The following is a 13741-nucleotide window of genomic DNA, read 5'->3' on the forward strand; positions in this document are numbered from 1 at the left end:
AACAAGAGAGTGAACCAGGAGCTTAGCAGCAGAGAGTGAGATGGGGGACGGATTTTGCGAACATTGAAAAGGTGAAAGCGGCGAGTGCGGGCAGTGGCATAGGTGCGGTTGGAGAAGGAAGGGGAGGAGTTGAAGGTGACCCCGAGGTTGCGAGCAAAAGAGACAGAAGGAGTGAGGGAGAAGAGAGGGAATGAGATGGTGGCGGGGAGCGGTGGAGAAGCTAAGAAAAGGATTTCAGTGTTAGAAGGATTGATGGAGAGGGAGTTGCGTGACATCCAGGATTGGACAGTCGTTAAGCAGGCGGATATGCGGGATGAAAGGTCAGGGTTAAAGGAAAAGAAAATCTGGGTGTCGTCGGTGAAGAAGTGTTAAAGTTAAATTAAGAAATGACAGCTTCCAGAGGTGAGATATAGTGGGAAAAGAGCAAGGTCCTAAGACAGACCCGGAGTGCTCACCAGGGCGGCCATGGGCTTCGAACCACGAAACCTCCGCATTAAGCGGCAGCTGCCGCTACTCCTTAGCCGCGTTATGAAACAAAGTAGATATGCTCCGCACGTTTCAAAGAACAACACGGTGACTCGAAGCGTTACGAATTTAATTCGTGTCGCGTCCTATTTCTGCCTTTTCTCAGAACAAGTTCATGTGCCTGTCCATCTACAACGGGCAGCTGCATTTCGTCTTTGACTTTGGCGCTGGCCCCGTGGTGCCCAAGTATTCGACTGTCATCAAGGTCCACCAGAAGGACTTCTACGCGGTACGGTGAAACTCAGTGCGAGTGGGGGGGGAAGATTTTCGTCAGCTAACCGGCTAAAAGTTGAAAAGCTGTGATCAAATACTTTTTATGAAAACGATTACGTGATCCAACGTCCTACCTCCCGAAGGCGGGAGGAGACCCCCACAAGCCACGCTCAGGGACAGGCTACCTTCAAGGGGTGGAGGGGGAGGTCACCGATTTATGACCTCTTTTTTTATGGATCTCCATATTTTCCCATCTTTTGCCTCTTCCTAAGCATTCTTTTGTCTTCCGATGACTCCCTTTATCGGCGCGATCGATCCATTTCTGCCTTTGTCTCGCCATCTCGGCCGCCGGACAGCGCGAGCTGAATATGGTGGCACGTTGCCTGTGGTCCGGCATGGTCGACGCTGGGGTCGGTGGATCACGCGGATTTGTGAAACTCTCCGAACCCGCTGGGCTGCGAGGTGGCCATGGGAGATGTGGCAATACAGAAAATAGATTCTTGAATCATTGTGCGTACAGCTTTGAGCGTTATCCCCTTGCGTGCGTGCTGGGTTTTCTCCCAGTTCTCAGGATTGAAGTGAACACTCGTTATTAGAATTTGCCAAACATCCAAATGCAGGACCCCAGGCTGCTCCGTCACCTTCTCTCCCGGGGCGCTGCACACCCCTTTACAGGTCCAGCTCAACGTGTTACAGTTGGTCAGCAAAGTTTCCCTCAACGTGGGGCCCAAGTCTGAGCGGCTATTCTTCGACGTCTTCAGCCCGGAGATCCAGTCCCTGTGGAGCGTGGTGGGGAACACTGCCTACATCGGCGGGGTTCCCAAGGGCCGAATCCCAGACAGGTGAGCTCCTGCCCGTGAGGTGGGTTTGATGGGCAGCAGTCAAAAACAATCATCGTGGCCCGCACTGCATGGGGAGGCCCTCATCCAGAAGTTAATCGACAAAGAAGGGCAGTACATGTACAGTACAACGTCACATATCCGACTCCCCAGGGGACCGACGCTGAGGCAAATGTGTGAACTATATTTGTATATTAAAAAAATATATATGGTTAAACCATGCTGCAAATAGGTTCACGGGCAAAAGTAATGCGCAAACCGCTTTAAATGCGGGAAAAGGCTTCACCGTGGTTTAGAAGAGAACGATTGTGTGCGATGTTGAGAACGTGCTACAGCGCGTGACGAGGTCGGATTTGAGAGCGCCGATAGAACACGACGGATCCGCCACGCGCAAACGTTGCACCGGGTGCGCGGCGGTCCGCTGGCTCGGCGACGGTTGTACTCCGCGTTTGTTCACCGTCGGTCCCGTGCGCCCTTGTCCCCATCCGCAGCATCAAGCAATACCTGCCGGTGCAGACGTCCTACAAGGGCTGTATGAAGGCGCTGAAGGTGATGACCTCGGCTATTGCGCTCAAGCAGATCCCCACGTCGGGCATCATCTACGGCTGCTACGACAACTTCATGGTGAGAACGAGCGCTGCCCCCTCGAGCCTGGCCACCCCGTAATCTCGCCGGGCAGCGGCGGTGGTGGCTACGCTGTGCTCCAGCACTGTGGACGCAGCGGCTAAGGGCAGGCGGCTCATGCACAAATGCTTCGAAACTCCCTTCCTCTGAGCATTGCTGTGCCGTGCCCTGGCTGTCTGGGAGAATGCGGTGCGGCAAATGTGGATTTGCAACTGTTCCATCTGTACGGGAGAGAGTGTTGCCTCGTCGCATGCATGGGTTACCTCCAGGTGCTCCAGTTTCCTCCCACATGTAAACACTCATTAATTGGCTGAAAACATATTACTATATATAGCACCGCACCTGGCTACCTTCCCGCTTGTCTGCTGTTGCTCGCACCTTTGGGTTAAGAGTGAGTGAATGCTGTGCGACGCGTCACAAGTATCTTTTCACACTTCTCGTCTAAGTGAATGGCCATTACTGACCCCCGTGATTATTGAAATAATTAAGCAGACTCTCATTTCTTTGTGCCATCCTCTACCTACTTGAGCTCAATGAGGTTCTGCCTCCAAGCTAATTCTCAGCACGCGCGTGCCCTCTCCCGATTGTTCTCGGCAGGTTTCCCGTGGTGCAGATTTCACCGGTACAGGTTACCTGTCATTCCAACCCGAAGGTTTCGATGCCACCGACTTTGAGTGCGGGTTGACGTTCAAAACCACGAGTCCCTCCGGCCTCCTGATGGGCTCTGTCGATAGGGTGAGTCCACTTTGCGCGTGCTCACTCCTTCGTTCGTTTGTTTATGTTACTCATGAGACGGGGCCACACATGTGGGGAGACGGAGCGATGAAATCGGCTCCCGTGCAAGTTGTTGCCGGCTGGATCACGGTAGCCGTGAGAGATGGTGGCGACTTGGGAAGGCCTTCATACAGCAGTGAATATATCACGTCTGATGAACGATGATGATGATAATGATGACAACCCTTTGAGACTACAAGTCCATTTTTTTTAGGGAGACGTGAGTTCCAGGGTAGTTGCACAACAATGACAATTTTATATGAATTGTCACGATCAAAGCCGGGATGAAGCGCGTTTGTTGCTTGTCGCAGAAGTGCGGTTCAGGTCCAGTGGGGGCTGCCCTGGTTAATACTGCGGGTTTATTAACCATAAATATGCGGCCGCCTGATTCACAGTGGACGAGGAAAAAAAAAATCTCTCGACATTATTCAGAAAAGAGTTGGCCATGTGTGCCGATGTCACGGTCCAAATGTTGCCACGTATGGAAAATTCCTTGCACATTTGTTCATTGAGTAAAACTACACAGCAATGTCACCCCCTATTGGCAGACTTTTTATCCGTGAATCATGACACCATTTTAATTCCAAACGTACTGATTTATATGGTTGTGCTTATTATTATTATTGTCGTGTTGAGCAGGACCTGCAGATCTCCATGGTGGGAGCAGGCATCGTGCAGCTGAAGCTCGGTACCATCACCATACGGAGTGCCTCCAATGGGTTTAACGATGGCCTGCCCCACTATGTCAAAGTCACACGCCAAGGCAACACGTGAGTGACCCCCAATTCGTTGCTTTCGCCTGATTCCCTTTCACCAGAATAGACGGCCACAGATGCTGCGGTGGAATAATGGTTAACGCACTGGACTAGCAACCCCGAGGTAACTGGTTCAATTTCGTGGCAGGGCCGTTGAAACAATGGTACAGGTTGATTACATTTCCTCCGCCGCCTCCTGTCCGCCCTGCGGTATGAATGTGTACGCCGCAGTTAGTCGATTGGCAGGTCATGTGCGGTGCGGTGAAGTGTGGGTGCGCCCACATCTTCTAAGACGTCTTGCCAAAGTTCCATGACGAGGGGTCTCTCGCACCCCTCCTTGTGGAGGCCTTTCTGGCAGCAGTGGCATCAGTGGTAAATTGCAGGCGTGCACCTTTAACTTTTCCTTCGTCTGCTATCAGTGACATGTGGGCTTGAAATGTTTGGGATTGTGCAGGTTGCAGCCAAATATAGCGATTTGTTTAATTCATCACGGGGTTGGAATGTTTGTGCAATGTTTTAACAAACTGACACAGGTCAACAGAGAGTCAATAAACTGCATCTGCAAACTGTGTACCAGAGCACTTGTATGTTTGTCTGTTGAACCTCTTTGGCACGTAGACAATCGTGCTAATCGGAGGTGCGGGGGAAGGACAACAAACTAAACACAAAATGCAGTGAAAAAGAAATGAGTCTTCAATCAAGATGATTTAAAGTTGCATCGCTCCGGTGGCTTCCGAATATCGGAAGGAAGAGCGTTCCACCACTGCCGCAGATGCCGAGTGTTCACGTGTGTTCACGTGTGTTCACGTGTGTTCACGTGTGTTCACGTGTGTTCACGTGTGTTCACGTGTGTTCACGTGTGTTCACGTGTGTTCACGTGTGTTCACGTGTGTGCGTTTGCTTGCACGGCGGGGTCCTCGGCGTGGCTGGGTGAACAGGGTTCGAATGGCGGTCGACAACAAGTACGAGCCGGACAAGGAGACGGCGCGGAGAAGGCGGGCGAGCCGCCAGGCCCCTAGCCAGCTCTACTTCCTGGGCGGCTACGTTGAGGCCTCTGCCTCCAGGTTCAACGGCTGCATCGCCAACGTCTACATCCGCCGGTACGTGAGCGGCACTGGCAACAACAAACAACAACTTCGATTCGCATAGCATCTAAGGGCAATCACATCTCAAGATACTTCATGCAAATGAATACAACTGCATTCGGGTGGAAGGGGGATTGGCAGTCAGGTTAGAGAGTAACACTCTGGCACAACCCTGAACAAAGCAACCATGCGCCAGCACCAACAACAATGAGCCTCAGGGAAAGCTGGGGCAGCCGGGGGAGCACCGACAAGTCCCAGGGCATCCACGGGCCCGGGGTCCATTCAAAAAGGATGTTTTAAGGCAATTAAAATTAAAATAAGTGAGGTTAAGTTCCTTAGCATCAACTTCACTACCACCACCACTTACCATTATCGGCATCACCACTATCACCAACAGCAACAACAATCCAAACACCACCAACGCAGTCACCACCACCAGCATCGAGACGATGCTTACACATGGCACCAAGTAGTTATTTGAAGCTGAGTCGACCTCGGGGAGGCCCCAGGACTGTTTCAGGCAATCGTCATCGATGGTCACCGTGAACGAGAAGTGAACTCGGTTCGCTGGGTCCATACCGCAGCCCACTGACCACTGTGCCACCGCAACCGATGAGCTAAACTCTACCAGATACGGCCCACTGAGCTATGTAGCTCTTTTTCAGAAGGGACCTCCTGGCCACAAATGATAGCTCAACGAAGTGGCTTATCACGTGGAAATGTTTAGCAGCCAAATGTTTTTTTCTAAATGTGGAGGGAAAACCGGGGGCGTTGGAGAAAAATTCACGTGACCACGGTGAGAACACACAAACTACACAACCTCCTGTGTACCAGGCGAGGTAGTTAACATCTCGCCACCACCACTCCCACCAACAACCCAAACCTCCGCCACCACCGTTCCCCTCAAGGTGCAAAAGTGACCGTGTGTGCGGTGCGTGCAGACCTGGCGAGGAGCACGTGGAGGACCTGCACAACTTCGTGGAGAAGCTGGACGCTTCGCTGGACGGCTGCGTGGGCAGCCTGCTGGCAGCGCCGTGATGAGGCACCAGGGGCTCACCACGCAGGGGGCGGCCGCTGACCCCTGCCTACGCCTCCTGCTCAGGACAGCTCATTCTCACCCCCACCGTGATGGGACCCACGCTTCCAGTCATGGGCAATGCCACCGCTTCACTAGTAGAGGGCAGTGCGTGGTGGGGAGGGGGGGCTGCCTTACTGACTCCATGATCATGAGGGAGGGCGAGGGGGGAGTGGGATGGAGTCAGGGGTGAGTGGGGGGGGCTAACGGCAGGGCTTAGCTTAGGGAATGCCATACATTTTTAGTTGGAAAAAAATCGGTGCCTGTCCTGTGGGGACACTATTGCTGAGTGGATAGGGCACAGAAACAATACAGTTTAATCCCCGAGTCAGAATCTGGTTTGTTTTTCCCCATCCCCTCGGCTACATTGTCTCAACCGAGCTACTTTGTTTTGTTTTAACATTCTTAAAAACTGGTCGTACGTACGATGGATATAAATTTTACAGGACAGAAATTATTTGATTATGGTAATAGCAAAAATGCATTTTACTGAGTAAAACATTTAAGCATTTGGCTTCTTGCCCACTGTCTCAAGTCGGAAGGATATATTCCCTCAGTCAACAAGGACGGAATGGAGCGTGCCTTTTCTTTCAGGGGTCTTTTTTCACGTTATTATGATTTGACACGTAAGGTTTTTATCTTCGCGGGCAATATTATAATTCATAATAGATTTTTGGGTTCAGGCACTTCATGATGTGACCCAATTTCCATCGTTAAGACATTTCACCATCCGATATAGCCAAAATAGATGCAATCGGCACGTGTGCTAGTGTTTAACTTGCCAATTATGATTGTTTTAGCTCACCTGTAATTTGAAAAACTATTTTCACAAACAAATTTCGCAATTAGGAAATTCCTGGATTATCCATTATGTGGCCAAACCTAATACTCAATAATGAGTCATTGTTATGAAGTGATGGTACCACTTACACTCACACTTTCCACAGTCCTAAGTACTCATTTCACCCTGCCTATGTCACCCTCGCCATCGTCTCTTCTTGAAAAAACTGCCAAAGAATTAGCTGCATGGGAGAAGCCATTCATAAAACAGTGTTCATATATGACGTATGATTAATTTTAGAGAGCTGTTATATGATGTTTTCATTTTCTGTTGGTACAAAAGAAACGTTTTGAGAACTGGCACACACAGGGCAAATTTTACAGCCTTTGTGTTAAATGTTGTGTTGATACGAGAGGGAAAAAAAACAACGTGAGGTTTTAGAGGGCACAATAAAACGAAGAAAATCTTAAAAGCCACCGCAATAAATTGAGAAAATGCAGGCACTTTATCTCTGTACGACAGCACATGCCGGTGCCTGGGTGTTTTGACGGAATTTTCTCAGACACAAACATAAGACAAATCGCATCCGGGCTGAAATTTGGCCTCGTGCCACAGGGAGGATTCCTCGTTCGGTCAGCGAAGCGCGTTCACTCATGCGAGCTCACGGCCCATCCCGTGCCAGCAGGGAGTGTTGTCGAACAATGCGCCAGACTGGTCAGTGCCTCCTTCACCGGGCCTGGTGAAATGACGCCAAGGCCGTGTTATCATTCCATGGTCGCGTTCCACTAATTTGTGATTTTAAGATGGTTTTAGAAATTTAACAGCAGAACGTCAAAAACAGATGACCGGTATACGGTACATTCGAGAATACTGCATATTTCGGTTTATGCTTATGCAATTTTACTGTTCAGAATATCAATGCGACGCAAACATGTTATACGGTGAAAACAACGCTTTTTTATACTCCAACATTTTCCCAAGTCGGTGTAGTGCCATTGTTGTCCAGAGTATTTTTATTCAAAATTCTATGTTTTATATATACGTATACATTGTCAGTAAATTATCGATTGAATCGTTGGTAGATGAATGAACTTGGTGAACTGATGTACATTTTACACTCGACATTCACACGCGGGATATATTGCATGAGTGGGAGCATTGGGCGGGGGGGGGGGGGGTGCGACCGTGTGTGAACAATATCAAGGTGCTATATTTGTAATAATTGAGACGCGTTCGACGCCCGTGCTGTCGAGAGTTGTCACGCGTTAAGTTGTTTTCTTTTTAAAGCCAACGGTATATTGCACAGACTGTTAAGGGTATGAATTCTCGTCTAGCTCGTACTTTGTGGTGCACACTCTGCGCCGGTAGAGTTTGGAAGTCCACGCCGGTTCTTCTTAAAGCGAGCGAGCGCCGTCGTGAGCGGTGTGAGGTTTCCCGTGTGTGTGTCATCGCCCGAGTTATTAAGCCCGATGCTGGGGGGGGGCTGCCAGGGGACAATCGTCCCATCTCTCTTTGTTATTCTCGCAAAATAAATGCAAAGGGAACATTCGACCACCATCTCCTCCTTCCTCAATCTTTTTGTAAGTGCCTTTTAAGCCGCAATAAATAAGTCTGAGACTACTGCCGCCCGGATCACGCATTCACGCTCGCATAGATCGGACGCTTGATCATGACAATTGCACCGGCATTCGCTGCAAGCGAATGCGCCGCTCAGAAGCCACAGATCTCAGATACAAATGACCCCGCGTGGCCCACTTTGGGGATTTGTTATTCCATGCCCTGAGAGAGGCACGCGCGCGTGTTGAATGCAAACACCGCGAAGACCAAAGGCTTTGCTGGTTATACATCGGTTATCACCTGCGGGGGCGGGCGGGGGGAGAGAACACAAACAACGACACCCAGTGATGTTTAGATGGAAACGCTATTGTGTTTAAAGAGTACCTGTTAAAAATAAGATGAGCTGTAGGGCAGCACGCATTAAGTGTAGCGATATTGCTGACTCGGCGTGTTAAAAATAAATGGGTTAAAATGGATTCTAAGGCTGGCAATATATTCGTGAAATTGCGCCTGCAATATTCATTCACAATTTAACAAATAATATAGCAATTTTATCATAGGCCAGCCATGATCTATCCACCGCTGGATGAAGGCCTCCCCAAGCTGTTACCATCAATTAGTCATTCAATCCAACAATCTACCTTGCTTGTGCACACGAGTCGATCTCATCGCTCCATCTCCGTGGCGGGCCTTCACTTGACCAGATCAGATGCTGTTATAGTCTAGGGCTCAAGGCTAATGTTATATTCTAGGCGAACTGTGCAAAATTAACAGCAGAAGTAGAAACGATGCAAATGAAATTGTGTAGTTAAAGCTATCAGTATCTGGGTCTCTGAGTCTATGGGTATGTTCGCGTGAGTCCGTGGGTCTAATTCAGAATCAGAATCTTTATTTAGACTGGGTGAATCCGTTGAGCTGTGAAGATCTTGCTGAATGTATCACGAAAGGCAATGTGTGCTGGGCTGCCACCAGAAACTGCACGAGCTGCTGGAGCCCATCTGTTGAAGACTACCAGCACACTCCACCCTCTCAGCCATTCCACCTGCACTCGTTAACACATTCCTGCGGAGAGAGCTGGTAGGAACGTTGGGTTGCTCGGTCAATGGCCAGGGTCAACGGCGGCGTGAGTAGGTTAAACGTTGAGTTTTATAAGGGCACCACGGGTGACCAGCCCCTCCCCACCCAGCCTCACCCCTCCCACCCCCCACCCAGCCCCACCCTCCCCACCCAGCCCCTCCCCACCCTCCCCACCTAGCCCCTCCCCACCCTCCCCTCTCTACCCAGCCCCTCCCTCCCCACCCAGCCCCTCCCCACCCTTCCCTCTCCACCCAGCCCCACCCCTCCCATTTTTGGATGCACGACGGACGGACAGACACAATAATAATAATAGTTCAATTTGTAACGCGCGCAAATTTGCAGACGTAGTGGCCGCAACTCAGAGGCGCGGAGCTAAGCTCAGAATCCCCTGTGGGCTGGTGGAACCAGGAGGTTCCTACCAGTAGTATAACCCGAGGCTGTAAAACCAGAGGCAGACCCCGTTGCCTCCTCCACTCGGGGCCACGAATCGCAGCGAAGTCACTGTAAACCCACGTGGCTGCTCATGATGCATCAGTGTGAGTTGGTGCGGTTGAACACGGAATTGTAATTTTTCTTGTGTTTGAACATACACTGTTTCAAAATTGTGTTCATTGTGAAAAAAAAAATCACTTAAGGAACGAAAATGTTCGTATTTTTTGGTGCTATGGTCATCTAAAATAAGTAAAATCTCTTTCATTTAAATTAAAAAGAATGTATTTTTGTAAAAAAAAAAGCGCTACGTTTCAAGTAAACTGAATAAAAAATGTAACTTTGCATAATTAAGTTCCATTTTCCTTCAACAGCACTCAACCGTGCTCTCGACCACCTCTTTGTCTCATCAATTTGATTACGGATCCACTTTCAGCAGTTGTCACGGGTTCACACACACATTTTGACGTGTTTTCCAGTTGTTTCCCTCTGACAGTTATCTCCAATTGTTGACTGAAACTATGTTTCGCTAATTTATCCCGAGACAAACTTCGCAGCCATATTAATTAATTTCTTCTAACAAGTCATGCAGTTAATTTTACACTGGATGTTATAATAACTAACGGCCATGTCATCCGCAAAATCTGCGATAATTAAAATTGCTTTCTTCATTAATTGTTATTCCTTTGGTCCTCAAATTCCAATTTTCAGAAAATATTTTCCAATGTCGCTGTGAATAATTTTGGCGAACTTGTCTCATCTAGTACAAGGGGTCACCTTTAAAATGGGGTTTAAATATCGGTAACACAACCACTTAAATTGGTAGAGTTGGCAGAGTACCGTATGATACATGTGTACTGACGTGGAATGAGTCACTGTAGCGCGTGCCGCTGGGAGATTGGTAGACAATAGAATGAGGGGTAGCAGCCCGTTCTACCTGTTGCACCAGTGGGCAAGGCACGGAGCCTTCTGGGGGATCCAGAGGGGGCGGGGCCGAGGGCGGAGCCTGGCCACGCTGGGCAGGATAAAAGGCGAGCTCCGACTCACAGTCGGGGCTGTTGTGATCTGGAGTGGAACTCGTCTTCCGTCGTCGTTGTGATCTTCACCCGCTTCAAGCTGTGGGGCTGGCAGCATGTTGGCTGTCCCGACCTGGTGTGTGGTTATCCCCTCAGGCTGTGATGGGTGGAATAAAAGAGTACCTCCTACTAGTGCCTGTGAATTAGCACACTACACATGCACTATAGTCCGAGTGTAGATGGGACGATACATTGCTCATAGCCCATAAGCTCGGTCAGATAATTATTCACTTGTCTGTCGGTACCACCTGGTGTGGCATAACTTTTGCGGTTTACAAGTTCTTTATGTGGCCATTAATAAGTATTACAGCTTTTATTGCAGCACCGTTCACACAAACTCAAGGCGCTGTAACACCAATGACATACGAGGGGTGGGGTGGGTTTGGGTAAGAAGTGAAGTGTGAGATAACCATTTGAAATGAGTGGGTTCATCAAGTAATTCACTCATTAGCCGTGTAAATAAATCTAAACTACTATGGTTGAATTGCCACTTTGGGTGGTACAGTAACATTTTCTCTGGCCATGGACCATAACCTGAGTTCATGGAGGGGTGATTTAAACTCGACGCGTTTAACGTTGATGCCCTTTGCACTGAGAGCACACATGGGGAGACAGATCCGGTCGAGGTCGTGACAACAACGGGTCGTTACCTCATTTCTATTGTTTTGTGTGTGGGGGGGGAGTCTGGGATGTGACCGCGGAACCGGTGTGACAAAATAAAGTCGTCTACTTTAGGCTGACCGCGAGATACTGACGATGAGCGTGAGAAAATTTGCAATGCACAACACATTCCGTTAGGTGACCAAATACAAAGATGCATTCTAGATTTGAAGCTTTCGTGACTGCAACGATTCATGCTCTTAGGTTTTTTTCGGTAAAGTCACGTAGGTAAAAAAAAAAGAAATAATTTTTATTATTATTTTTTGTTTCTATTATTTTTATTACTTATTTTTACCTACGTGACTTTACCGAAAAAAACCTAAGAGTATAAATACAAAGATCCTCTATGTAGCCTTCACAGGCTTTTGGGGGCAAGTGCTGTTAGCGAGTAGAACCTATGAAGGCTCGCAAGGCACACGACGGCGTGGGTGGCCAGCACCACGCCCGGCCGCCTTTGTCTTCCCAGTTAGACATTGTACCAGGTACTTATTTGAGGATGATACCACCATCCATAACACAGGTAGGCTGTTGCCATAGGGTGCGGAGCAACGTGGGAGGGCAGCAGAGAACGGTGCAGCGAAATACATTGTTGTACAGTACTTTCTATGCTCCCCGCCGTCATCAACTCCGCCCTGACTTGCAAGGTGATTGCTGGTGAAGTATGGTTAACTCCTTCACGACCCGCATAGCATGGGAATCAAGACCCTCATCCAAATAGTTAAATAGTGCGTTGACAAAAGGTGATGTAAATATGTACGCATTGTACTGTATACATACAACTCAAAGAGTACAAAAGGTTTCTTATTTGGTGTTTGACCATGTGACACCCGTTTTATGGCCAGACAGGGTAAAACATTTTCTTATTTTTTCATACTTTGATACTGGCAAAAAGGTCCCATGTTCAAGAGTACAGTTAGTCCTATGCTCCTATTTCGATACCAATTCAATAATCAGCAACACAATCTGTGCAATATCCCTCTGCTCTGTGAGAGCAGTGTGCACAGAACAGGGCAATTCGGGATCAATCCATTGAAGCCCACTCATGTATTAGTCTAGACTCTAGACCGTAGATTTAAAAACCCACGCCAATGTAAACACAGAGTTGCAGGTACCACGTGCAAGCGCAGGAACAGGTGCAGCACGTGGCAGGGTAACCTCTACAAGCCGGATTCGATAAAGTTGGAATTCGGTGTAAGCCGGAAGGCTACCTAAAATAATTAAACAATTAAAAAATACATTCGAATACGGATATGTCCGGTACGATATGGTCACATGTAATCTACTTAGTGTAACATTACTAAGGTGTTAATTACCTTTAGATGCAATACGTATGAAATGTGCAATTGTTGTTTTATTTGCAGTATGCCAGACACCATCCCGCCCACACCCCAACTGCCAGCCTCAACACTGTGTACCTCTATCGTGTCAACGATTCAGTGACAGAGTTTCTAGGAGGCACCTTCTTTATTAAGCAACTTCCATGGTTTCGTCCACACACTCTCCACAGTTACTTCGCCGAGCCTGTACACAACCCTAACTGTCAAACACTCACGGCGCTGACTGACATAGCCAACAACTTCCAGCGGCGCAATATCTTAGTGAAGACGGCAGCGACGACGGCGACGAGACGACAGCGAGAACAAGACGAGTCCACTCCCAGAACCGGCAGCCTCGAGCCCCCCGATCTCGGCTCCTTTTATGCTCCCAGCGCGGCCTGGCCCCGCCCTGACCGCGCCTCCCTTCTCGAACCCGCTAGCGGGTTTCAAGGGCTTCCAGGCCTGCTGCACAAGACATCGTGTTACACCACCACCACCACCCTCAATGTCAACACTGCCCAGCAGGTGATGCCTGCTGCACAAGACCTCGTGTTACACCACCACCCTCCTCAATGTCAACACTGCCCAGCAGGTGGTGCAGCAGGTGCCCTGCCTGCTGCACAAGACCTCGTGTTACACCACCACCACCCTCAATGTCAACACTGCCCAGCAGGTGATGCCTGCTGCACAAGACCTCGTGTTACACCACCACCCTCCTCAATGTCAACACTGCCCAGCAGGTGGTGCAGCAGGTGCCCTGCCTGCTGCACAAGACCTCGTGTTACACCACCACCACCCTCAATGTCAACACTGCCCAGCAGGTGATGCCTGCTGCACCAGACCTCGTGTTACACCACCACCACCCTCAATGTCAACACTGCCCAGCAGGTGGTGCACCAGGCAAGACCCCTGCTGCACAAGAACCCCCCGGGGGTGGGGGGTGGCGCCGCGCGGT

At 49.3% G+C, this 13741-nt stretch overlaps 1 protein-coding gene across 2 annotated transcripts in view; it reads left to right on the top strand.

The window, feature by feature from the left end:
* The window catches only part of LOC144717933 (laminin subunit alpha-5-like), an 88186-nt gene extending 82146 nt beyond the window's left edge, over nt 1-6040 (top strand). For both annotated transcript variants that reach the window (XM_078593744.1, XM_078593745.1), the window contains exons 69-75: nt 632-754; nt 1414-1580; nt 2069-2201; nt 2799-2936; nt 3615-3745; nt 4669-4830; nt 5757-6040. In XM_078593744.1, the coding sequence (XP_078449870.1) occupies nt 632-754; nt 1414-1580; nt 2069-2201; nt 2799-2936; nt 3615-3745; nt 4669-4830; nt 5757-5853 (951 nt within the window). In that variant the 3' untranslated portion in view covers nt 5854-6040. The remainder of the gene's footprint in view (nt 1-631; nt 755-1413; nt 1581-2068; nt 2202-2798; nt 2937-3614; nt 3746-4668; nt 4831-5756) is intronic.
* The last annotated feature ends 7701 nt before the right edge of the window (nt 6041-13741 follow it).

Source organism: Lampetra planeri, chromosome 4 (genome assembly GCF_965212315.1).
Source record: "Lampetra planeri chromosome 4, kcLamPlan1.2.h2, whole genome shotgun sequence".
Lineage (NCBI taxonomy): Eukaryota > Metazoa > Chordata > Hyperoartia > Petromyzontiformes > Petromyzontidae > Lampetra > Lampetra planeri.